The 27,950-nt window shown below is 48.0% G+C and overlaps 1 protein-coding gene across 1 annotated transcript; it reads left to right on the forward strand.

The window, feature by feature from the left end:
* The first annotated feature begins 3,681 nt into the window (after positions 1-3,681).
* On the forward strand, positions 3,682-26,234 carry LOC116991897 (calcium-binding mitochondrial carrier protein SCaMC-1-like). Its single transcript, XM_033050873.1, has 10 exons — positions 3,682-4,091; positions 12,383-12,509; positions 14,091-14,178; positions 15,324-15,435; positions 17,364-17,522; positions 18,236-18,385; positions 19,296-19,403; positions 20,493-20,660; positions 23,585-23,735; positions 25,786-26,234. The coding sequence occupies exons 1-10, from the start codon at positions 3,933-3,935 to the stop codon at positions 25,968-25,970; spliced, it is 1,407 nt and encodes a 468-aa protein (XP_032906764.1). The 5' UTR covers positions 3,682-3,932; the 3' UTR covers positions 25,971-26,234.
* Positions 26,235-27,950: the final 1,716 nt, after the last annotated feature.

A 27,950-nucleotide genomic window follows, 5' to 3' on the forward strand; every position in this document is an offset into this window, starting at 1 on the left:
TCCAATCAACAAAGTACTTTCTCCAGAATTAAAATTTAAAATTGTATTTGTTTTATCCTTTCTGGGGGGAAGCCTAAACACTGATTAATATTTAAGCTGTGCTGTTTGCCCCAGGGCTGCAATTAACATACAATCTTCCTTATTATGGTTATTTTTATATATTTGATAAATAAGTAAGTAAGTAATGCCCCTGCCCCACTTAGGCAACCTGAACGGAAATCTCTGGAGACTTTGCGCCCCACCCAAGGTTTCCGTGTGGTTCCCGGAGGTTGCAGGTGGTTGCCGGAGGTTGCAGGTAGTGGAAGCAGGTAGGGAGACTGACAAAAACCTCCGTGAACCTCCGGAAACTGCGCGGAAACCTTGAGTGGGGCGCAAAGTCTCCAGAGGTTTCCGTTCAGGTTTCCTAAGTGGGACAGGGGCATTAGTACGTTTATTGGCCAAATATTCACATACAAGGAATTTGCCTTGGTGCTCCGCCCACAAGTAACAACATTACATACAGTGACAGTTACGAATGACTCAGAAAACACTAAATATTAATAATAATAAAACATTAATGATAAAACACCATTGATTAAGCATGTGAACCAACAAAATACCAGATCAAGGGGAGGCTACAGATTTTTGGCTGTTGAGTAGAGCAACTACTCGTGGATAAAAACTGTTTTTATGTCTGTCTGTGTAAATACACAGAACCCTGATGCTGTTATTTATTTTGCTGCCTGCTGATTTTACCGTGATGATGATAAGAGGGACCTGTTTGCAAGATGCAGCTCGGCAAGTGTAATTGGGGAAAAAAGGCACAAAGTCCCTTGATGTGAGCAATTAATACCTGGAATGAGCAGCTCAAGAAATAAAATCTCTGCTCCTTGGAATTTGGGAAAACAGAAGGTGCTTGATAAATTCATAAGTGATAGGAGGAGAATTTGACCATTTGGCCCATCAAGTCTACCCTGCCACTAAAATGTCGCCCGTGGGACAAGCACTTATCAGTATTTACAGAAGCCAATTAACCCACATGTCTTTGGAATGTGGGAGGGCACCAGAGCACCCAGAGGAAATCTACACCCTCCGGGCAATTTACAGTGTTCAATTAACCTGTACATCTTTAGATCTTAGGTACACAAAAATGCTGGAGAAACTCAGCGGGTGCAGCAGCAACTATGGAGCGAAGGAAATAGGCAACGTTTCGGGCCGAAACCCTTCTTCAGACTGATGGGGGGGGTGGGGGGGAGAAGGAAGGAAAAAGGGAGGAGGAGGAGCCCGAGGGCGGGGGGATGGGAGGAGACAGCTCGAGGGTTAAGGAAGGGGTGGAGACAGCAAGGGCTAGCAAAACTGGGAGAATTCAACGTCCAGACATAGGGGGAGATGTCTGCCTTCCGCAAAGACCGCTCCCTCCGCAACTCCCTTGTCAATTCTTCCCTTCCCTCCCGTCCCACCCCCTCCACGGGCATTTTCCGTTGCAACCGCAAGAAATGCAACACCTGTCCCTTCACCTCCCCCCTCAACTCCATTCAAGGACCCAAGCAGTCGTTCCAGGTGCGACAAAGGTTCACCTGTATCTCCTCCAACCTCATCTACTGCATCCGCTGCTCTAGATGTCAGCTGATTTACATCGGGGAGACTAAGCGGAGGTTGGGCGATCGTTTCGCCGAACACCTCCGCTCAGTCCGCAATAACCTACCTGAACTCCCGGTGGCTCAGCACTTCAACTCCCCCTCCCATTCCCAATCCGACCTCTCTGTCCTGGGTCTCCTCCATTGCCAGAGTGAGCAACACCGGAAATTGGAGGAACAGCACCTCATATTCCGCCTGGGTTGCTTGCGTCCGGATGGCATGAACGTTGAATTCTCCCAGTTTTGCTAGCCCTTGCTGTCTCCTCCCCTTCCTTAACCCTCGAGCTGTCTCCTCCCATCCCCCCGCCCTCGGGCTCCTCCTCCTCACTTTTTCTTTCCTTCTCCCCCCCCACCCCCCATCAGTCTGAAGAAGGGTTTCGGCCCGAAACGTCGCCTATTTCCTTCGCTCCATAGATGCTGCTGCACCCGCTGAGTTTCTCCAGCATTTTTGTGTACCTTCGATCTTGCAGCATCTGCAGTTCCTTCTTGAACACATCTTTAGATCTTCTTCTTCTTCTTCTTCTTCATGCGTATGGCGTGCACAGCCTAAAGTTGTAGGACAACTTGTTCTATTTGATCGTATTCGATTGTGCACGCCGGGTTGATTGCATTTGTCGAAACGGGGCGGACCACGTGAAGGTTGCAATCTCCCACACCCAACATCTTTAGGTGGTGGGACGAAACCAGAGCACCCGGAGGACAACCAGGAAGTTGCATGAAAAAGGTGTACATTCTCCCTCCAGAAAACTGGAGGTGAGATTGAACCTGGGTCTCTGTAACTATAAGTAAGTGAGTGAGTAGCACGGCTCCTTTGACAAGCAGCCCATCCAACGTTGCTTCACATTAACACTATCCTACCCAGTGGCATTTTTTACATTTACCAAGCCAATTCACCTACACACCTGCACGTCTTTGGAGTGTGGGAGGAAACCAAAGATCTCGGAGAAAACCCACGCAATCTCGGAGAAGATGTAACCAAGCAATATGTACAGAATGTGTAAACAAGCAACTTCGGGTCAAGACCCTTCTTCAGACGGGTTAGGGATAAGGGAAACGAGAAATATTTTTCATTCATTGCTCTCTACATCATCGTCTCTATCTCTCGAAAAAGGGTCTCGGCCCGAAACCCATTCCTTCTCTCCAGAGATGCTGTCAGACCTGCTGAGTTGCTCCAGCCTTTTGTGTCTCCCCTTTGACTCTATAGATTACTATCTGAGCATCAGATTACTATCTAAATGGTGTCAAGTTGGGAAAAGGGGAAGTACAACGGGATCTGGGGGTCCTTGTACATCAGTCTATGAAAGTAAGCATGCAGGTACAGCAGGCAGTGAAGAAAGCAAATGGCATGTTGGCCTTTATAACATGAGGAATCGAATGTAGGAGCAAAGAGGTCCTTCTGCAGTTGTACAGAGCCCTAGTGAGACCACACCTGGAGTATTGTGTGCAGTTTTGGTCCCCTAATTTGAGGAAGGACATTCTTGCTATTGAGGGAGTGCAGCGTAGGTTCACAAGGTTAATTCCAGGGATGGCGGGGCTGTCATATGCTGAGAGAATGGAGCAGCTGGGCTTGTACACTCTGGAGTTTAGAAGGATGAGAGGATACCTTATTGAGACATATAAGATTGTTAAGGGCTTGGACACACTAGAGGCAGGAAACATGTTCCCGATGTTGGGGGAGTCCAGAACCAGGGGCCACAGTTTAAGAATAAGGAGTAAGCCATTTAGAACGGAGACGAGGAAACACTTTTTCTCAGAGAGAATGGTGAGTCTGTGGGGGGCGGTGGAGGCAGGTTCTCTGGATGCTTTCAAGAGAGAGCTAGATAGGGCTCTTAAAAATAACGGAGTCAGGGGATATGGGGAGAAGGCAGGAACGGGGTACTGATTGTGGATGATCAGCCATTATCACATTGAATGGCGGTGCTGGCTCGAAGGGCCAAATGGCCTACTCCTGCACCTATTGTCTACTGTCTACATTCACTCTGCGTTGATGGAGTGTTGTAAGGAGGTGGGAGGTGACATGAAACAGCAGATTGATCCTCCAGCGCTCTCGCTGCTGTTACAGCGGCAGCTTCCTCGTCCTGGCTGTAGCTGTGGGTTGCACTGGGTGTTCGAGGCAGCGGTAGCGGCGGCGGGGCTGGGGAGTGGATGGTGTTTGGAAGACGGGGGCAGCGAGGGGGCGGCTGCCCATGATGTCTCCCGGGGAGGGAGGGTGCCGGACAGACGCGGTGTTACCCCCGCTGTCCCAGCTGCCACACGAGAGGGCGTGTGTGGGGAGGGGGCTGTGACCGGCGCTAGCGCAGGGAAGGTGCTGCGGAGATGGGAGTGGGAACGGAGGAAGGAGACAGCGAGCGGGAGAAGCGATGGACCGACCTCTTCCACCGCTTCGACACCAACCAGGACGGGCAGGTGGACATCACCGAGCTGGGCGTAGGCCTGCGAGCTATGGGCGTGTTGGTCGGCGGCGGCCCAGAGCAGGTATCTCTCTATAACCCTCTCCTCACCCCCTCCCACATGTGTCCACTGATTGTCACTGCCCCCAGTCCCCGCCCCAGCTGGGAGGCAGAGACCCCCCGGGGGTGGGGGACAGAGAGTACCCCCACGGTCCCACAGGACAGCTCTGTGTCTCACTCTGTCTCTTGTGTGCGGGGGGAGCTCACACGGGCTCTGGGCTGAGTCCAGTCAGTCAGTCAGTCAGTGATGGTACACACAATTGCTGGGGAAACTCAGCGGGTGCAGCAGCATCCATGGAGCGAAGGAAATAGGCACTCGGGGGTCGCGTAACTATTTAGCATGTGGGAGTCTCAGTCAGTCAGTGATCGCTGCTCCCCCCGTCTCTCATTTCACAAACGCGGCAACTCCCGAGCAGACCTCACTTTGTGGAACAGGAAGCGCAAATGGATCCACACGCACAGTCTGAGCAGGCACATTCCGATTACACACACGGCATTACAGAGATGGATCCATTACACACACGGTGTCTGTTGCACTCAGTCTGTTACACAAGCAATCCCTGTCACACACACAGTCTGTTGCACTCTCAGTCTGGCACACACAGTCTCTGATACACACACACTGTTACACACACACACAGTCCCTGCCACACACATTCTGTCACACACACAGTCTCTGATACACTGTTACACACACACAGTCTCTGAAACACACACACTGTTACACACACACAGTCTCTGATACACACACACTGTTACACACACACAGTCTCTGATACACTGTTACACACACACAGTCTCTGATACACACACACTGTTACACACACACAGTCTCTGATACACACACACTGTTACACACACACAGTCTCTGATACACTGTTACACACACACAGTCTCTGATACACACACACTGTTACACACACACAGTCTCTGATACACACACACTGTTACACACGCACAGTCTCTGATACACACACACTGTTACACACGCACAGTCTCTGATACACACACACTGTTACACACACACAGTCCCTGCCACACACATTCTGTCACACACCCAGACTCTGTTACACACACACACTGTTACACACAGTCTGCTACACACAGTCTCTGTTAGGCACACGCTGTTACACACACACTATCACACACTCAGTCTGTTACACACCAGAACACAACAATATTACACACACAGTCTCTGTTACACACACACTGTTACACCTCAGTCTGTTACACACACTGTTACACACACAGTCTATTATACACACTCTGTTACACACACAGTTACACCTCAGTCTGTTACACACACTCAGTTACACACATACTGTTACACACACACTGTTACACACACACTGTTACACACACACTGTTAAACAGTCTGTTTACTCAGGGTCAATGTTGGGACATGATCCCTGTCCCACTCGGTCAATGTCACACACACCATCCTGTACAAAGTTACTGTTACATGGGACATCCAGTTAGTTCCTTTTGCACTCACTGTCAGTGAAAGGATAGTAAGAACTAATTGATTCAAAGGCTTAAGTCAGAGTCCAGCTTAGGAAAGATTGAGCTGCCACCAATCTGACCCTCTCCAAATAGTTGGGTGCAGAACCTCCCTCCACCTGTTTGTAAGAGCAAAGCCAGAATTCCCTGTTCCTGACTGACTCAGAACCCGATCATTCAAATCGCTGCTCCTTGCCCTCGAGTTTATTTATTTAGCCGTTCCACTACTAAATTGGCTAGGTTCCAACATCGGTGACGTTGCCCGAATCCACCCCTGGCTAATCTCTGCGGTCCCAAATCAGGAGACACTGCTCTCGTTACTGCCCCATCTTCAATCAGAGAACATATAACAGTGCAGTGCTGGAACAGGCCCTTCGGCCCGCAATATCCGTGCTGGAACATGGTGCCAAGTTAAACTAATCTCCTCTACCTGCACATGACCCATCTCTCTCCATTCCCTGCATATCTATGTGGCTTTTAAACGGCACCGGAAGATAGACACAAAAAGCTGGAGTAACTCGGCGGATCAGACAGCATCTCTGGAGAAAAGATTAGGTGAAGTTTTGGGTCGGGACCCTGCTTCAGACTGAACGCCACTATGGTATCTGCCCCACCACCAACCCGGGCACCCATCTCTCCATGTGTAAAATAACTTGCCCCACACATCTCCTTTAGACTTTGCCCCTTTCACCTTAGAAACATAGAAAATAGGTGCAGGAGTAGGCCATTCAGCCCTTCGAGTCAGCACCGCCATTCAATGTGATCATGGCTGATCATCCCCATTCCTGCTTTGCCCCAATTCCCTTGATTCTGTTAGCCCTAAGAGGTTCTTCTTCTTGCGTATGACGTGCACAGCCTAAAGTTGCAGGACACCTTGTTCTATTTGATCTTATTTGTTTGTGCATGTTGGGTTGATTGCATTAGTTGAAACAGGGTGGACCACGTGAAGGTTGCAATCTCCCACCCCGCCCTAAGATAAATCGAACTCTCTCTTGAATACATCCAGTGAATTGTCACGTGTACCGAGGTACGGTGGAAAGCTTTTGTTGGGTGCTAACCAGTCAGCGGGAAGACTATACATGATTACAATCGAGCCGTTCAAAGTGTACAGATACATGAGAAACGTAATCATGTGAATAACCTTTAGCATAGTTCAAGTAAGAAGTGCTGCAGTCAGAGTAGAGGTTTAAAAGAGTAAAGCAAATGTAAAAAGTGATTGCAGATCCACTTCTGTGACTGAGGGAGTGCCGCACTGTCAGGGGGGCAGTACTACGTAATTATACAGAGTTTTGTAGAGTGGGAAGTCGTGATCTGTCCGCGAGTGAGAGAAAGCCCTCACTATCCCTGGCAGCTCCAGGCTTGTTGGACTGGGTGTAAAGGTCATGGAACCGGCGTGCAGGAGCAGGGGGAATGCGAAGGGGCTGGAGTGCATGCTGCTGACGGTTCCCACAGAGGGGAAATCACTTTACATCCACATTTAGCCATGACCAGCCCCTGACTGAATGCAAACCATCGCAGCACTGCCTGCTTGGAGAGCTTACTGATGTTTTTGAAATGTCACCACAGACAGGGCAGATCGAGAGGGACTGCACACTGCAAACGGGCAGTGTGCAGTCTACTTCTGCTTACACGAGTAATGGCCATGATCTGTTTGGGCTTTGTGTCCAGTTCAGAGTAGAGTATACTTCCCCACAGCCACCAGGCTATTAAACATGGCTTGGACAAAACTCTGAACATTAATAGCCCATTATCTGTTATTTGCACTTTATCAGTTTATTTATTCATGTGTGTATATATTTATATAATGGTAGATGGACACACTGATCTGTTTTGTAGTCATGCCTACTATGTTCTGTGTGCTGAAGCAAAGCAAACATTTCATTGTCCTATCAGGGACACATGACAATAAACTCACTTGAATCTTGAATCTCTTGAGTTTCATGTTCATAAGTTCTAGCAGCAGAATTGGGCCATTCGGCCCATCAATTTTTTTTTTTTTTTAATTATGGACAGTGCATATTAATAAACATTTGCATGTAATATGCAAGATTGTAGCCAGTAGCTAATTTCCATATTTTGTCCCAACACAATGTAAACACATCCCAAACAAGGTAAAAATAAAAGACAAAACCAAAAACAAAACAAACAAATGTACTCCTCCATTCAATCACAGATGATAGATATTTCCCTCTCAATCCCATTCTCCTGCCTTCTCCCCATAACCCCTTGCTTATCAAGAATCTGCCAAAAATATCTAACTTAAAAATACCCACTGACTTGGCTTCCACAGCGTTCTGTGGCAGCGAATTCCACAGGTTCAACACTAACGGACTAAAGAAATTCCTTCTCACCTTTTTAAAGGAACGTCCTTTTATTCTGAGGCTGTGGCCTCTGGTCCAAGACTCTCCCACTAGTGGAAACATCCTCTCCACATCCACTCTATCCAAGCCTTTCATTATTCGGTAAGTTTCAATGAGACTCTAGAAGTAATGGGTGATGTTTCGGTTCGAGAACCTTCTTCAGACATGGGTCACCCATTCCTTCTCTCCAGAGATGCTGCCTGACCAGCTGAGTTACTCCAGCACTTTTTGTCCATCTTCAGTGTAAACCAGCATTTGCTGTTCCTTCCTACACATATCATGACTTAGGGTCTCGACCCGAAATATCACCTGTTCCTTTTCTCCAGAGATGCTGCCTGACCCGCTAAGTTACTCCAGCACTCTGTGTTTACCTGGAGCCATGATATGATCCTTTATAACTGAGACATGAGGTGCAATAAACTGCAGATGCTGGAATCTTGAGCAAAATACAAAGAGAGATGCGCCCTCAAATGGCACTCCCTGGAATTGCAGCCAGTCTGGCCTGCATTGAGAGCCATCCAATTTAAAACATAGAACAAGCAGTACAGTACCTCATGAACAGGCCCTTCGGCCCACAATGTCTGTGCCCAACATGATGCCAAGAAAAGCAAATATTTTAGGACTTTATTCCTTGGGGTGCAGGAGGCTGAGTGGTGATCGGTATATGGAATGAGCTGCCAGAGGAGGCAATTGAGGCAGGTATAATAACACCATTAAAAATACATTTTGCACAGGTACTTGGATGGGAAAGGTTGAGAGGGGTATGGGCCAAACACAGGCAGGTGGGACTAGCATAGATGGGGTATGTTGGTCGGCATGGTGAAATTGGGCCGAAGGACTTGTTTCCTTGCTGTATAAGGTCAAGTCACAGAAACATAGAAAATAGGTGCAGGAGTAGGCCATTCGGCCCTTCGAGCCTGCACTGCCATTCAATATGATCATGGCTGATCATCCGCCCGCCACGTGTACCATGTAATCCCGTGCTACCTGCTCCATGGTTGGATAGTTGTCGACTAAACCGTCTCCCCCACCTGGTTTGCCAGATGAGGAGGGGGCTGTGGACCCCCAGCAGGACCAAAAACAAGACCTGTCAAATGGCGGATGAGCTTCTAGCGAGCCAACGGCCATCCACCCTTCAGTAGAAGTTGCGATCACTGTCGTACATAGCGTTGTGAGGAATGATGATAAAGCACACACACACACACACCAAAATCCTGTACTTCCATCGGCAGAAGTCCACAGGAACTGGAGGACAGAGATGTGTGGTGCGTCTGTCACCGTTCCCGTCGGAAACCAGCACCACTGCGTCGTTAATGTTTTCAACAATGATGATGGTGATGAAGATAACTCTATGACTCCAATCTGCCTACGGATGATCCAGGTCTCTCCATTCCCAGCCCATGGTCAGCAGGTCTTCACACACAGTGACAGGCTTTAATGAGCAGTAATCAGGCCATGAGATTAAAATTAAGCTGGTAATTCTGGAACTCTGAGAGGAAAGCTCAAAATACTGCAATCACTCAGTGAGAGGAGGGAGCAACAAATGTGCAGCCTCTTGTGTAAAACACCAAGTGCTGGAGAAACACAGCAGATCAGGCAACATCTGGGAAGGGAGTGGACACACAACGTTTTATATATTCTCTCTGTGCCTGCATGGGTTTTCCTCCAGTTGCTCCTGTTTCCTCCCACATCCCAAAGACGTGCAGGTTTGTAGGTTAATTGCCCCCTCTGTAAATTGCCTCTTAATGTGCAGGGAGTGAATGAGAAAGTGGGATAACACAGACCTAGTGTGAACAAGTAATCGATGGTTGGCGTGGACTCGGTGGGCCGAAGGGCCTGTTCCTGCACTATAAACTAAACTAAATGTATTTTGCCTATGTTTGTACAATGGGTTTTTATGTTCTTAGTGTTGTGCCCCTCATCATAGCAGAAAATAGATTTCATAAATCAAAATCACGTCCTGCAATGTTCAAAGGGATCGCAGCAAAAATATATAAATCAAACATTCAGAAATTACCAGTACATTAACTGAATCACCGAGATAATGGCTGCTGGCTCGGTGGCGTAGGGGTAAGTTATTGCACTGGGAGCCAGAGACCACGATTATTGATCGAGGGTAATGAGTTCAATTCCCACCACACAGCTGGCGAACATAAACTCATGCAATTGAATGGTGCAATTGAATGAATTTAGAATTTGAGATTTAGTGATGACAGAACTGCTTGCTTGCATCCTGGGAAGGATATCACCCATCCCTCCCCAGTGTGGCACAGCTAATGGAGAGCTTGCCTTTGCTCCTGAGACGCAGTTTCCGTCCTGATCTCGGGGGCTGTCTGTGTGGAGTTTGCACGTTTTTCCATTGACAAAAGCTTTTCACTGTACCTTGATACACGTGACAATAAACTAAACTAACCATGTGGATTTCCCTGGGTGCTCCGGTTTCCTCCCACATCCCAAAGACCTGGGGGTTGGTGGTGAATTCACCTCTGTAAGTTGCCCCAGTTTAGTTTGGAGAGACAGGATGGAAACAGGCCCTTTGGCCCACCGAGACCATGGTGACCATTGGTCACTTCACACTCCCTCCACACTAGTGGTATTTACAGAGGCCAATTAACCTACAAACCCGCACCTCTTTGGCATATAATAATAATAATAATGGATGGGATTTATATAGCGCCTTTCTAATACTCAAGGCGCTTTACATCGCATTATTCATTCACTCCTCAGTCACACTCGGTGGTGGTAAGCTACTTCTGTAGCCACAGCTGCCCTGGGGCAGACTGACAGAAGCGTGGCTGCCAATCTGCGCCTACGGCCCCTCCGACCACCACCAATCACTCACACACATTCACACACATTCACACACAGGCAAAGGTGGGTGAAGTGTCTTGCCCAAGGACACAACGACAGTATGCACTCCAAGCGGGATTCGAACCGGCTACCTTCCGGTTGCCAGCCGAACACTTAGCCCATTGTGCCATCTGTCATCCCATATGGGAGGAAACCGGAGCATCCGGAAGAAACCAATGTGGTAACAGGGAGAGGGTACAAACTCCACACAGACAGCACCCGTCAGGATCGAACCCAGGCCTCTGCCACTGTGAGGCAGAGTGTAAGTAGGTGGTTGATAGATGAAGGGCCTGTGTTTGTGTCTCTATGATAATATATAACAACAGACCCTATGAGGTGAATGACTATGGAAACACAAGGAACTGCAGATGCCAGATTACAAAAAAACCCACAAAGTGCTGGAGTAACTCGGCGGATCAGGCAGCATCTTTCAGTTTAGTTTATAGTCATGTGTACCGAGGTACAGGGAAAAGCTTCTTGTTGTGTGCTAACCAGTCAGCGCAAAGACTATACATGATTACAATCAAGCCATCCACAGTGTACAGATACATGATGAGGAAATAACGTTTAGTGCAAGGTAAAGTTCAGTAAAGTCCAATTAAAGATAGTCCGAGGGTCTCCAGTGAGGTAGATGGGAGGTCTTGGACCGCTCTCTAGTTAGTGGTAGGATGGTTCAGTTGCCTGATAACAGCTGGGAAGATATTGTCCCTGAATCTGGAGGTGTGCGTTTTCACACTTCTGTACCTCATGCCTGATGGGAGAGGGGAGAAGAGGGAGTGAGACTGGTCCTCGATTATAAAGATAGTCCGAGGGTCTCCACTGTAGCTCAAGGCCGATAGGATGGTTCAGTTGGGATGATTCAGCTCTGGAGGGAATGGATAGGTGAAATTTTGCGTTGGAACCCCTCACAATGATTTGTAAATACCTTTGCAGTCCAGGGACTTGCTATTGTGTTGTATTGCTTACAGCTACAAGAACGTGTAGCAATCAATAAAGGGCTATAGGCCTATTGCGAGTTTATGTGCAGGGACATATCTATCCATGCACTGTATACTTGTATTTATACTTATGCATTTTAAATATGTATGTCATGTTTTATACTTTGGCAATATAACAATGTTTGTTTTTATCATGCCAAAAAAGTTTTTAAATTGAAAAATTGAATTGACTATAAAGGACATGCACGGACTGCAAACAAACTGTACAAGTTGGTGTGGCACGGTGGCGCAGCGGTAGAGTTGCTGCCTTACAGCGCTTGCAGCGCCATCGACCCGGGTTCCATCCCGACTATGTTTGCACGTTCTCCCCGTGACCGCGTGGGTTTTCTCCGGGATCTTCGGTTTCCTCCACACTCCAAAGACATACAGGTTTGCAGGTTAATTGACTTGGCCAATTAGTGAAAATTGTCCCTTGTGTGTGTAGGATAGTGTTAATGTGCAGGGATCGCTGGCGGGTGCGGACTCGGTGAGCACGGGCTCGCACTGTATCTCTAAACTAATCTAAAATGCAGCTGGCCGGCGTGAAATGTGTTTGATCCCGCCAGCCTCTGAGATCACAAAATCAATGTTGTTTCCTTTTTCACCTTCTCTCTGCTTTTTGCTGCCAGGAGATCCTGCGGACTGGAGACACCAATCACGATGGACAACTGGACCTGACCGAGTTCACCGAGTACCTGAGGCAACACGAGAAGAAACTCAAGCTGATGTTTAACAGCCTCGACCGCAACCATGACGGTAGATGTGACATACACCTCTCTCACTAACACAGTTCAGTCTAGTTTAATGTCACGTGTACCGAGGTACAGTGAAAAGCTTTTGTTGCGTGCTATCCGGTCAGCAGAAAGACAATACATGAGTACATTCAGAGTGTATAGATACGTGATAAGGGAATAACGTTTAGTGCAAGGTAAAGCCAGCAAAATCCGATCAAGGATAGTCCGAGGGTCACCAATGAGGTGGATTGTAGTTCGGCACTGCTCACTGGTTGTGGTAGGATGGTTCAGTTGCCTGATAACAGCTGGGAAGAAACTGTCCCTGAATCTGGAGGTGTGCGTTTTCACATTTCTGTCCTTTTGCCTGATGGGAGAGGGGAGAAGAGGGAGTGGCCGGGGTGTGACTGGTCCTTGATGATGCTGCTGGCCTTGCCGAGGCAGCGTGAGGTGTAGATGGAATCAGCCGACAGGACCCTACTGACCACTACTCATCTACGCTCATCCCATTTTATTATTTCCAAATTCTTCTGAACCTCCCACCCCACCCTGAATCTTCATCCCCTCCCCCCCCCCACTCATCCACATTAGGGCCAATTAATCTACAAATCTGCACGTCTTTGAGATGTGGTAGGAAACCGGAGCACCCAGAGGAAACCCACGCAGTCACTCATTACCATCTGTAATGGTGACCATGGATTGTCATCAGGACTCTCTGGTTCACTGAAGTACACCAGGAAAGGAGGTTTGCTCTCCTTACCTGATGTGGCTTCAGACAGTGGCTGTGTAGTTAGCTCTTTTAGTTTCAGATTAGAGATACAGCGTGGAAACAGGCCCTTTGGCCCACCGAGTCCACACGCGACCAGTGATCCCCGCACACTAACACTATCCGACACACACTTTTACAATTTTACCGAAGCCAATTAAGTCACAAACCCGTACGTCTCTGGAGTGTGGGAGGAAACCGGAGCTCCCGGAGAAAACCCACGCAGGTCACGGGGAGAACGTACAAGCTCCATACAGACAGCACCCGTAGTCAGCATCGAACCCGGGTCTCTGATGCTGTAAGGCAGCAACTCTACCGCTGTGCCACCGTGTCGCCCCAACTACCTCTATCATGTGTAGGAAGGAACTGCAGATGCTGGTTTACACCAAAGGTAGACACAAAATACCAGAGTAACTCAGCGGGACAGGCAGTATCTCTGGGGAAAAGGAATAGGAACCCTTCTTCAGACTGGAAGGGTCGTCTTCAGACTGGAACTGTCTGAAGAAGGATCCTTATCCAATACATCACCTATTCCTTTTCTCCAGAAATGCTGCCTGATCCGCTGAGTTACTCCAACACTGTGTCTATTGAAGATGTCTATGTGAGCTACTCCCAATTTCATGTTGGAACCCTTCTTCAGGCTGAAAGATAAAGGTTGGGGGGGGGGGGGGGGGGGGACTGGAGGTGAGAAAAGGCCAGAATAAATCATGTTTTATCATATCTGGCTTGTACATTATGGGCCATCATGCCTGTTCCTGTTCTATGTTCTATCACGGGGAATAATGCTTATTTGCCTGATCGAGCCTCTCTTTTCTTTATTGTTTTGCTTCCTTGGACCAGGTGAAATCGATGCGTCTGAGATTCAGCAGGCTCTGTTGAACCTTGGCATTACGATCACTCTGCAGCAAGCCGAGAAGATCTTGCTCAGGTAAGACTGGGAGAGAGGAAAACCAGGGATCTGGCTTCATGGTGGATGGTTCTCCCCTCTCCACTGGGGACAATGGTGACTGTGGCTGGGGAACATTTCCACCAACTTCACAAACACAATCCCCCTCACCATCTACCACCAGCAAATGGGAAGGTGGTCGGTGATGTTGGGTAGGGCTACATCCTCAGACAATTTTGTCTTCCATGTGAGAAGCATGCACCTGTGACACTAGCACTCCATCGTAAGTGTGCAAAATAACAAAGTATTGTGTTTTGTTCCCTCGTCCCTGACACTCTGATCATCTTTAGTGCTGATACTCAAAACCTACAGTTCGGTCCCTGAGTGCATCCTCTTTCCAACATCACTGTACCCTCAGTACTGCGCCTCTGACCATGCGGCACTCCCTCAGTACTGCCTCTCACAGTGTAAATGGCATATATGTATGAGGCAGCCACATGAAAGCAGTGTAATTAGTTGAATGAACCAGCTGTGTAAGTCCTAGCAATTCTCTCTCCTTATGTGTGTGTGTGTGTTTATATGCATGTGTATGTGTGTGTGTGCGTGTGCGTGTGCTTGTGTATGTGCCTGAGCGTGCCTGTATGTGTGTGTGTGTGTGTTTATATGCGTGTGTGTGCGTGCGCGCACTTGTGTAATGTCGTGAGCGTGCCTTTGTGGCTGTGTGTTTATATGTATGTGTGTGTGTGCGTACGCGTGCTTGTGTATGTGCGTGAGCGTGCCTGTGTGTGTGTGTTTATCTGTGTGTGTGTGCGTGCCTGTGTGTGTTTAAATGCCTGTGCGTGCGTGCTTATATGCGTGTGTGTGTGCGTATGCGCGCTTATGTAAGTGTGTGTGCGTGCCTGTGTGTGTTTATATGCGTGTGTGTTTACATGCATGTGTGTGTGCGTGTACGCGCTTGTGTATGTGTGTGTGTGAGCGTGCTTGTGTATATGAAGGGATGTGCGACACAAAAGCATTTGGGTGAGTTGAGGGAGCAATGTTCACATTGGTTGTAGAGGATGCAACTATTTCCTTCGCTCCATAGATGCTGCTGCACCCGCTGAGTTTCCCCAGCAATTTTGTGTACCCTAATGAAATACTATAATTGACACTGAATCCTCCGCTGGTTTCTCCTCTCTCCCACTAAGTATGGACAAGGATGGGACAATTACTGTGGACTGGACTGAATTTCGAGACCATTTCATCTTTAACCCGCTGTCGAAAATGGAAGAGATTGTGGAACACTGGAAACATTCGACGGTAAGACACGTGCCCAGCTTGGAGGAGATTTAGTTTAGTTTGGTTTGGTTTAGTTGAGTTGAGTTGATTTTGGTACCATTTCAGGTTTGGTCCCTTCTGCACCACAATTAGTCTAATGCAGGGTCCCGACCCAAAATGTCCCCATACATATTTTCCAGAGATGCTGCCTGACCCGCTGAGTTACTACAACAATTTGTGTCTTTTTTAAAAATCATAGCATACATGAGGATAATATGTCGCGCAGAAAGAGAAATAGGACAGAATATTCACCTGTTCATGTTACTGCTGTAGAGAAAGTGCAGATGTAAAAACTGCAAGTGCTACAACGAGGTAGGTTGGGAGATTGGGAATACGTACATCGACCCAAGAGAGTCAGTGGGGACTTACTTCAGCAGTCTGAAGAAGGGTTCTGAGCTGAAACGTCACCCGTCCTTTTTCTCCAGAGATCCTGCCTGACCCGCTGAATTATTCCAGCACTCTGTCTCAATCTCAGAGTAAATGTGGCTTCTCTTTCATGCTATGTGTGAAAAATTGTACCGGTGACAGTAAGGCATTCCTTCAGTACTGCCCTTTAGTGATAGCCTGTGCTTCTATGTGAAAGTCTCCACTGTGGGACTTTGACACCAACCTCCCGCTAAGAGACGAGAGTCTGAAGCTAACAGAGTCACGGAGTCATACAGTGTGGAAACAGGCCCTTCGGCCCAACTTGCCCACACTGGCCAACATGTCCCAGCTACACTAGTCCCACCTACCTGCGTTTGGCACATATCCCTCTAAACCTGTCCTATCTATGTACCTGTCTAAATGTTTCTTAAACGATGCGATAGTACCTGCCTCTACCTCATTCCATACACCCACCATCCTTTGCATTAAAAAGTTATCCCCCAGATTCCAATTAAATCTTTTTCCCCTTCACCTGCAACCTATATCTTCTGATTCTTGATTCCCCTACTCTGGGCAAGAGACTCTGTGCGTGTACCCAATCTATTCCTCTCATGATTTTATACACCTCTATTAGATCCACCCCCTCATCCTCCTCTGCTCCAAGGAATGGAGTCCTAGCCTGCTCAAACTCATCCTAGAGCTCAGACCCTCGAGACCTGGCAACATCCTCGTAAATCTTCTCTGCATCCTTTCCAGCTTGACAACATCTTTCCTATAACATGGTGCCCAAAACTGAACACAATACTCTAAATGTGGCTTCACCAACGTCTTAGGCAGCGGTAGAGCTACTGTTTTGCAGCGCCAGAAACCCGGCTTAGATCCTGACTATAGAAACATAGAAACATAGACAATAGGTGCAGGAGTAGGCCATTCGGCCCTTCGAGCCTGCACCGCCATTCAATATGATCATGGCCGATCATCCAACTCAGTATCCTGTACCTGCCTTCTCTTCCTACCCCCTGATCCCTTTAGCCGGAAGGGCCACATCTAACTCCCTCTTAAATATAGCCAATGAACTGTGGCCTCAACTACTTTCTGTGGCAGAGAATTCCACAGATTCACCACTCTCTGTGTGAAAAAAAATGTTCTCATCTCGGTCCTAAAAGACTTCCCCCTTATCCTTGGGTGCTGTCTGTACGGAGTTTGTACATTCTCTCTGTGACTGCGTGGGTTTTCACCAAGATTTTCGGTTTTCACCCACTCTCCAAAGATGTACAGGTTTGTAGGTTAATTGCCTTGGTATAATTGTAAATTGTCCCTAGTGTGTGCAGGATAGTGTTAGTGTGCACAGATCGCTGGTCGGTGTGGACTTGGCGTTGCCGAATGGCCTGTTTCCGCACTGTATCTCTAAACTAAACTGTAAAAGACGTCATGTTTCCATGTCAAGAGTTCTGATGGCCTTGTACCCCAACACCAAGCCAACTCGAGGCTATTTAAATAAAATGATCCCTTTACCTGAACTTCCCAACCTTTGGTTTTGGCAGTTCCTGGACATTGGGGAATCGTTGACCATCGTGGATGAATTTTCGGAGACGGAGCGACTGACTGGAGTCTGGTGGCGGCAGCTTTTGTCAGGGGCCATTGCGGGCGCAGTGTCACGCACCTGCACTGCCCCCCTGGACCGGCTGAAGATCTACATGCAGGTGAGGTGGGCTCAGTGGTGGACTCAGCCAGAGGCAGGGAGGTCCCCTGGGTGATCTGCAGGGGGCAGTGTGACCACCACTGGAGGTGTTGACCTTCAGGTATGATCCACAGCTCGTGATCTAGGACCATAAGCGATAGGAGCAGAATTAGGCCATTCAGCCCATCAAGTCTACTCCGCCATTCAATCATGGCTGATCTATCTCTCCCTCCTAACCCCATTCTCCTGCCTTCTCCCCATAACCTTTGACCACCTATACTAATCAAAAATCTATCTATTCTGTCTTAAAAATATCCACTGACTTGGCCTCCACAGCCTCTGTGGCAAAGAATTCCACAGATTCACCACCCTGACTAAATAAATTTCTCCGCATCTCCTTCCTAAAAGAACGTCCTTTAATTCTGACACTCTGACCTCTAGTCCTAGACTCTCCCACTTGTGGAAACATCCTCTCCACATCCACTCTATCCAAGCCTTTCACTAGCCATTATGTTTCAATGAGAACACCCCCCTCATTCTTCTGAGTGCAGGTGCAGGTGCAGTGTAGACAAATGCTCATCGTTGGTTAACCTACTCAATTGTAAACTACTTGTAAATCTCCTCTGGACCCGGACCCTCTCCAGAGCCAACACATCCTTTGGTGCACTGGCTCCCGAGGACTGCAAGGCTCACTAGACTGGGTGAGGACGGGTCACTCTCTCTTCTCTCTTCCAGGTCTTTGCGGCAAAGAGGAGTTTGAACCTGGCCGGGGTTTGGAAGATGATGGTGGCGGAGGGAGGGTATCTGTCCCTGTGGCGAGGAAACGGGGTGAACGTGCTGAAAATCACCCCAGAGACTGGCATCAAGTTCATGGCTTATGAACAGGTACTGACGGGGTTGAGAGGGTGATGGCTTTGGAGAGGAAGGGGAAAGGGTTTAGCTTAGTTTAGTTTATGCTTTCAAGAGAGAGTTAGATAAGGCTCTTAAAGATTGCGGTCCAGGGGATATGGTGAGAAGGCAGGAACAGGGTACTGATTGTGGATGATCAGCCATGATCATATTGAATGGCGGTGCTGGCACGAAGGGCCAAATGGCCTACTCCTGCACCTATTGTCTATTGTCTATTATTGTCACATGTACCTTTATTTGCGTGCTATCTGGCATGACAAAACTACGCATAAAGGTACAACATTTAGTGCAAAAAAGTCTGATTAAAGATAATTCCAACTTTCCAATGAGGTAGAAGGGAGGTCGGGACCACACTCTAGTTGATGAGACTTGTTCATCTCACATCTGTCATTGAGACTCAAGCTGTTCAGTTGCCTGATAACAGCTGGGAATAAACTATTCCTTTATCTGGAGGTGTTCATTTTCAAACTTCTGTACCTTTTGCCTGATAGGGGAGGGGAGGGGAGAAGATGGAGTGGCTGGGGTGAGACTGGTACTTGATCATGCTGCTGGCCTTGCCGAGGCAGCGTGAGGTGTAGATGGAATCAATGGAAGGGAGGCTGGTTTGTGTGATGGGCTGGGCTGCGTCCAGGCATGGAATAGGAGTGAATGTGCAGTCAATGCTCCCACCAGCTCTGGCTGGCAAGTCAAAGGTCTTTGAAAAGGAAGCCTACACTGATCTAACAGGGCGGCACAGGAGGCAGCTCGGCCCATCCCAGCTGTGCTGGCCCTCTGAAATAACTCTCCAATAGGTCTCCCTGCTCTTCTACTCGTATTCCCAGTGAGTGATTTTTTTCACAAGTGGTGCCATGTGGATAACCTGCATCTTTGTCACAACTTTAAACAGTACAAGAAGATCTTCCTGGTCCATAAATCCACACTGGAGGTGCACGAGCGTTTTGTGGCGGGATCTCTCGCTGGTATCACCAGCCAGACGATCATCTTTCCAATGGAGGTAAGCAGGTTCCAGGGCTCCAAGCTCTGCGGGCGGCACAGTGTCACAATGGTAGAGCTGCTGCCTTACAGCGCCAGAGACCCGGGTTCGATCCTGACTATGAGTGCTGTCGGTACGTTCTCCCTGTGACCATGTGCTCCGGTTTCCTCCCACAGTCCAAAGATGTACAGGTTTGCAGGTTAATTGGCTTTGGTTAAATTGTAAATTATGCCTATTGTGTGTTGGATAGCACTAGTGTACTAATCGCTGGTTGGCGCGGACTTGGCGGGCTGAAGGGCCTGTTTCTGCACTGTACCTCTAAAGTCTAAAGTAAGGCCCAAAGCTATTGTGCTGCCTCAATGATCTGTTCTTTCGTCATATCTGGTCTTGCTGGCCGTGATTTGGCTGCTGTGTAAGTAATGCATTGATTAAGAATGAGATTAGAACATCTCAAGGTGGTGATAAGTTTAGTTTAGAGATACAGAGCAGAAACAGCCCACAGCCCACAGACCCCGCACCAATCCATTAACACTACCCTATACACTCTAGGGACAATTTACATTTATACCAAGACAATTTACCTACAATGTACGTCTTTGGGGTGTGGGAGGAAACAGAAGATCTCAGAGAATACCCACGCAAGTCACGGAGAGAACATACAAACTCCATACAGACAAGCATCCATAGTCAGGATTGAACCCGGGTCTCTGGCGCTGTAAGGCAGTCGCTCAACTGCTGCGCCACCGTGCCGACCGCATGTGTGACAGAAAAGAATGTCTGAATGAGCTCACTCTTGAACCCTAGATAGACTCAAAATGCTGGAGTAACTCAGCAGGACAGGCAGCATCTCTGGAGAGAAGGAATGGGTGACGTTTCGGGTCGAGACCCTTCTTCAGACTCTGAAGTCTGAAGAAGTCTGAAAAAGGTTGTCTCGACCCGAAACGTCACCCATTCCTTCTCTCCGGAGATGTTGCCTGTCCCGTTGAGTAACTCCAGCATTTTGTGTCTATCTTCGGTTTAAACCAGCATCTGCAGTTCCTACCTCCACACTCTTGAACCGTGTTTTCTCAACATACCGAGGTTCTCGCTGACAACTGTTTGCTTGCTTAGGTGCTGAAGATCCGGATGGGGCTGGGAAAGAGCGGCCAGTACATGGGAATCTTCCACTGCGCCCAAAACATGCTGAGGAATGAAGGCCCTCGCGCATTTTTCAAAGGCTACGTCCCAAATTCCATTGGCATCATTCCTTACGCTGGGATCGATTTGGCTGTCTATGAAGTAAGTCTGACACAAAAATGAAATATCCCGACTGTTTAGCTTAGAGATATAATGTCCTTCGGACCATCGAGTCCATGCTGACCAGTGTTCACTGGGTCAGGCAGCATCTCTGGAGAACGTGGAAAGGTGACATTTCGGGTTGGGACCCTTCTTAGAAAGAAAGCCCTTCGGTCCACAATATCAATGCTGAACCTGATGCCAAGTTAAACTGATCTCATCCGTCTGTAGATGATCCATATCCTTCTATTCCTTTTGCTCCCACGTGCCTATCTAAAAGCCTCTTTAATCCACTTTCGTTCCTGACTCCGCCACCACCCCAGGCAATGCGTTCCAGGCCCCCACAACTCTCTGTGTAAAACGCTTGCCCAGCACATCCGCATTAGACTTTCAAACCTTTCCCCTCTCACCTTATAGCTATCAATTCTAGTGTCTGTGTGCTTGTGTGTATGAGTCACGCACACACACGGACACAGACACACACACAGAGACGCACACACACACACAGAGACACACACAGAGACACACACACACACAGAGACACACACAGAGACACACACACACACAGATGCACACACACACAGATGCACACAGACGCACACACACAGAGACACACACACAGACGCACACAGACACACACACAGATAGAGACACACACAGACGCACACAGACAGAGACACACACACACACACAGACGCACACACACACAGACACAAACATAGACACAGACACAAACAGACGCACACAGACACACATACAGACACACACACAGACACACACACACACAGACAGAGACACACGAACGCACACAGACACACACACACAGACATGCACACACACTGTGTACTTGTTTGCATATGTGTGTGTGTATATCTGGCTTCCTGTATTTGAATGCTCCATAACATTTCCTGTCTGTGCAGCTGTGTTCTATATTTGTGTGTCACCATTCATTCATTATCTTAATGTGCGTCCCCGGATACTTGCCATGGACACCTGGATATCGGAGCAAATCACACAGTCCAGATTTTGAACCGTTGTGTCTGGCTGCCCAGTGACTATCTGTAGAATGGAAACAAGGAACTGCAGATGCTGGTTAATACACAAAAGGACAGAAAGTGCTGGAGTCACTCAGGGGTCAGGCAGCATCACTGGAGAACATGGATAGGTGACTTCCGACTTTAGAGATACAATATGTTGCAGAAACAGGCTCTTCGACCCACCGAGTCTGTGCTGACCAGTGATCACCCCGTACACTAGCGCTATCCCACACACTTTAACAATTATACTGGTCAATTAACCTACAAAACTGTCCATCTTTGGAGTGTTGGAGAAAACTGGAGCGCCCGGAGTAAACGCACGGGGAGAACGTACAAACTCCGTACAGACAGCACCCGTAGTCAGGATTGAACCCGGGTCTCTGGCGCTGTAAGGCAGCAACTCTACCGCTACGCCACCATGCAGCCACTCTCACCTTCATTTCAGGTCGAGACCCTTCTTTAGACCCCCTCCTTCAGACCTATCCACGTTCTCCAGAGATGCTGTCCCACTCTTTCTGTAGAGTGTCCCATCAAATGCTCCTGTGTCCACCTATGCTTTGTGTTTGAGGTGCTGATTTGTGATGGGATGCAGGAGGTAGTGGGAACCGAAGTCCAGTTTCCTAGTTTGACAAGACATTCCTCAGTGATGCCAAACACTCCCAATTGCCTGAAGAAGGGCCCTGATCCGTAACGTCACCTGTCCTCCACAGATGCTGCCTGACCCACTGAGTTTAGGTTCGTTTTTAGTTTAGTTTAGAGATACAGCGCGGAAGCAGGGCCTTCAGCCCAGCGAGTCCACACCGACCAATGATGAACCCGCACATGAACACTACCCTACACACACTAGGGACAATTTACATTTATAGCAAGGCCAATTAGCTTACAAACCTTTGGAATGTGGCAGGAAACCGAAGATCTCAGAGAAAACCCACGCAGGTCACGGGGAGAACGTACAAACTACATACAGAAAGCGCCCGTGGTCAGGATCGAACCCGGGTCTCTGGTGCTGTCCTCTTCTTGTGAATGAAGCATAAACCAAAGGAATAGTTAGATCTCAAGCCGGGTGTTGAGCAGCCAGGTTGTTGCCTCTGTTGGCGTCAATGTCTGCCAGGCCCTGACACAGCTCCATTTGGTGGGTGGTAGAGCGGGCACCCAGAGATGACATGGTTGGCTGTCTGTGTTGTTCTGCTCCGCATTCACAGGCTGGGCTCTGGCGGAGGGAGTCCCCATCTCCACACGCTGGCGTTGAAACGCCCAACTCCAGTACCAAGTCTGTTGAGCTTCACCCATGCTCCTCTGGGGAGGTCAGACCCTGGACAGCTTTTATCTGGTGAAGAGATGTAGCTGTGTAATGGAGATGAGGTTGCCTTCCACTCCTGTGACCACTGGTGGCCATCCAGTGTGCTTTTGATTGTATTGTATTGTATTTAAATTTATTGTCATTGTCTCAATTAGAGACAACAAAATGAATTTCCCTTTACAGTCAGTATCATGAAAATAAATAAATAATAAATAATAAAACATATTAAAAATAAAATAGAATTTAAAAAAAAGCACAAACACAGAAAGTCCACGACACAACATAACACAATGGCACCAAGGTGAGGAAGGCACCATAGTCCAGCCAGCCTCCCCTCCGATCTTCCCAGATGTTCACCCGTGGTCGGGGCCTTCCGAGCACCCGCAGTCGCCACCCCGGGCGGCCCGATGCTCAGACCCTCTCGCCGGGCTGATGGAACGCCGACGCCGAACCCCGACGGTGAAAATCCTCCTCAGCTCTACCGCTGCACCACCTTGCTGTTCCTCCGTCGGCTTGTGTTTTACTCACGACTTTAGCGTTTGCATTTCCTCGAGACTCCACTTTGACATTTTCCTTTCATTCAATGGCAGAGCGTGAAGAATATGTATTTGCAAAAGTACGGACAGAAGAGAACCGACCCAGGAGTGTTTGTCCTTCTCGGCTGTGGCACCTTCTCCAGTACCTGCGGTCAACTAGCAAGCTACCCGCTGGCACTCATTCGCACCAGGATGCAAGCTCAAGGTGGGTGTGGCGAGCTCGGACCCACCAGTGATCACCCAGTAAACTGGCACCAACCCGCAACTCAATTACAATTATACTGTGTGTGTGTGTGTGCACGTGCATGTGAGACACACAAGCATACACAAACACACAGACACTAGAATGTATAGCTATAAGGTAAGAGGGGGAAGGTTGGAAAGTTTAATGCAGATGTGCGGGGCAAGTTTTTTACACAGAGAGTAGTGGCGGCGGCAGATTCACACATCATCACAACCACTGTTTGCTGGGGGGATCGGATACAAGGATCCAGGTCATAGAGTCATAGAATCATACAGTGTACATGGATAAGAAAGGTTTAGATGACTATGGGCCAAATGTGGGCAGGTGGGACATTTATATAAGGCATCTTGTTCGGCATGGGCAATGTGTGTCAAAGGGCCTGTTTCCATGCTGTATGACTGTATAACTTTAAGGCATTGGTGAGGTGGCATTTCGAGTCAGCTTTGGTCATCCTGCTGCAGGAAGGATGTTGTTAAGCTGGAAAGAGTGCAGAGATTTTCTCAGAAGGGTCTCGACCCAAAGCGTCGCCCATTCCTTCCCTCAGAGATCCTGCCTGCCCCGCTGAGTTGCTCCAGCGTTTTGCGTCTACCTTCGATTTTAACCAGCATCCACAGTTCTTTCTTACTCAGAGATTTACGAGGATGTTGCCAGGACTTGAGTGGCTGAGCTGTAGGGAGAGGTTGGGCCAGATTAGGATTTTATTACATGGAGTGCAAGAGGATGAGGGGTGATCTTATAAAGGTGTATGAAATCGTGAGGGGAATAGATAGGGTGAATGCAGATTATTTTACCCAGAGAAGGGGAATCAAGAACCAGAGGAGATATGTTTAAGGTGACAGGGGAAAGATTTAACAGGAATCTGAGGGTGACTTATTCACTCAGAGAGGGGGTGGTGGGTGTATGTAACGAGCTGTTAGAGGTGGTAGTTAATGCAGGTACAATAACATTTAAAAGATTTAGACTGGTACATGGATAGAAAAGGTTTAGAGGGATATGGGCCAGACCTGGGCAGGTGGGACGAGTGTAGATGGGGTATCTTGGAGAGCATGGGCAAGTTGGGCTGAAGGGCCTGTTTCCGTGCTGCATGGTTCCATGACTTTATATCTATCACAGACAGATAGCCTTCTTCTTCTTTGACCGTCCTTTGGGTTCGACAATGATTTCTTCTGCTGAGGTTTTGTAGGCTCTGAGGTGGCTAATAAAGCCAATGTGGGAACCACAGACGTTTGCATAGATGGGGCAGGTATGAAGAGATAGGCAGGCGGACAGACTGGGAGGTGAGGCTGCCACCCACAACACGACTGGCATCCAGGAGGCACGGTGGCGCAGTGGTAGAGTTGCTGCCTCACAGCGCCAGAGACCCGAGTTCGCTCCTGACCACGGGTGCTGTCTGTAATGTGTTTGTACGTTCTCCCTGTGCCTGCTCCGGGTGCTCCAGTTTCCTCCCACACTCCAAAGATGTGCAGGTTTGTCGGCTAATTGGCTTCGGTAAAATTGTAAATTGTCCCCAATGTGTAGGATAGTGCTAGTGACCGATGGCCGGTGCGGACTCAGTGGGACGAAGGGCCAGTTTCTGCGCTGTATCTCTCTGAGGCCAGAGACTGGCGGTGCCCGGGATCAGAGTTACATGCTGAGATACTGACGGTCTCCACCTCTTCTCTTGGGACGACAGATGGCACAATGGGCTAAGTATTCGGCTGGCAACCGGAAGGTAGCCGGTTCGAATCCCGCTTGGAGTGCATACTGTCGTTGTGTCCTTGGGCAAGACACTACACCCACCTTTGCATGTGTGTGAATGTGTGTGAGTGATTGGTGGTGGTCGGAGGGGCCGTAGGCGCAGATTGGCAGCCACGCTTCCGTCAGTCTGCCCCAGGGCAGCTGTGGCTACAGAAGTAGCTTACCATCACCGAGTGTGACTGAGGAGTGAATTAATAATGCGATGTAAAGCGCCTTGAGTATTAGAAAGGCGCTATATAAATCCCATCCATTATTATTATTATTCTCTCTCCAGCTGTGGTCAAAGGGGAGCCGGAGCTGAACATGTTGCAGCAGTTTGCCAGGATAGTGCAAGGTGAGGGCTGGACTGGCCTTTACCGAGGGATGGCTCCCAACTTCTTGAAGGTGGTGCCCGCTGTCAGCATCAGCTACGTCGTGTATGAGCATATGAAATTCTTACTGGGCGTCACCTCGAAGTAACCGGTTCCCGGGAATCGTTCGTTCTTGGAGCATCTCCTGACAAACAAGGAAACCACATCTTAAGGAAATTGGTGACCCCAGCAGAGAGCTGAGGAATAACGAACTCTTCGACCCTCCGTGGTCAACACCAGGATTGGGATTGGGATCCAATTACCAGTCTGTTTCGGGTCTGTAAAGTGGCCTCAGTTCTGCTCTAGGTATTCCTGCAAGATGTGGGTAAGGCAGCCTCCCAATCCTGTCCCCAGAGAGTCACATTGCAAGTGGGGGAATGCATTAAGTTGTTGCCATGAAAGACTCGCCCTGGCAAAGATTAAAGCAACAAGGATGGATTGACAATGGGATACTGATCATGCATCCTTTATGATACAGATGGTTTCCAACATTGCATGTTTCTACTTCACTTGGATAGCTTGCTAATGCATGAGATATCTGCTACTGAATGTAATGTCAAAACACTGAATGTATATAATAATAGTGTTAATAATTTAGTAAATGCATTTGCTCTAAATCTCACGGTGCTCCATACTGAGTCTGTGGGACTGCAGAGTTGGTACAAATCACTTCCCGCAAGCACATATTTTCTAACCTCTTTGCGATTCTCCCTCTTGTCCAAGATTCCACATTTCTGTCTTGAAATTTTTGTGACCAGTTTGGAGTGAGATGTTGCCTTTGCTGAAACCACATAAATCCAACACACAATCAAATGGCAGTCAACAAGGAGCTGATGGTAGCCATTGCAGGTGAAGTGCAGCACCCTGTTGAACGGCCACAAAGTCTACGCTTGGTTCCTCCATTGTAGAGAAGGTAGAGTTGCTGCCTTACAGCGCCAGAGACCTGGGTTCGATCCTGACTATGGGTGCTGTCTGTATGGAGTTAGTACATCCTCCCTATGACCGCATGGGTTTTCCCTGGGTGCTCCGGTTTCCTCCCACACTCCAAAGACATCCAGGTTTGTAGGTTAATTGGCTTCTGTAAATTGTCCCTAGTGTGTGGGATAGAATTAGTGTATAGGTAATTATTGGTCAGCATGGACTCGATGGGCCAAAAGGCCTGTTTCCATGCTGTACCTCTAAATGAAACACAAGATTCCAGCATCAACAGTTCATTGTGTGTCTCTTTGGTTCATATTCTTTTGTGTTTCACCCTTTTGAATGTCTTTAGAAATCTAAATATAGTTTTTTTTAATCCACCTTGTTCATTACTTCCTCAAACACCTTCAATAAAATGGAGGAAATTTGCTGTCATGGGGAGAATGTGCAAACTCCACACAGACAGCACCAGTGATGAGGATTGAAACCGGGTGACTGGAACTTTGAGGCAGCAGCTCTACAAACCATTCTGTACCACAGACTCTGCTTGAGTATGTCAGGATTTTCTAAATACTTTGCTTAATAAAGGATTCCTGCAGTTTCCCAATGACATATTAAGCTAACAGGCCTAAAACGTTCTCCATTCTGTCTCAAGCGTTTCTTAAAGACGGTTTTGTATTTACGGTCTGACATGTAGCCGTCTGCATTTGGAATATTGTGATCAGTTTTCGGTCACATATTTCGGAAGGATATGATGCCGTTTGAGAGGGTCTAGAGGAGGTTTATGAGAATCGTCCCAGGAATGATTGATTACATATTATAGATAACACATGATGAGTGGTTGATGGCACTGGGCCTTTATTCGCTAGTGTTTAGAAGGATGAGGGGAAAACACATTGAAAACTACAGAATAGTGAAAGAGTTGGATGGAGAGGATGTTTCCATTTGTGGGAGTGTCTAGGACCAGAGGCCATAGCCTCAGAATAAAAGGATATAGCTTTAGAAAGGAGATTAGGAGGAGTTTCTTTAGTCAGAGGGTGGTGAATCTGTGGAATTCATTGCCATAGATTCTGTGGAGGCCAAGTCAATGGATATTTTAAGGCGGAGATTGACAGATTCTTGATTAGTATTTTCACTGCACCTAGTACATGTGACAAGAAAAAAAACGTTG

Source organism: Amblyraja radiata, chromosome 35, assembly GCF_010909765.2.
Source record: "Amblyraja radiata isolate CabotCenter1 chromosome 35, sAmbRad1.1.pri, whole genome shotgun sequence".
NCBI classification, from domain to species: domain Eukaryota; kingdom Metazoa; phylum Chordata; class Chondrichthyes; order Rajiformes; family Rajidae; genus Amblyraja; species Amblyraja radiata.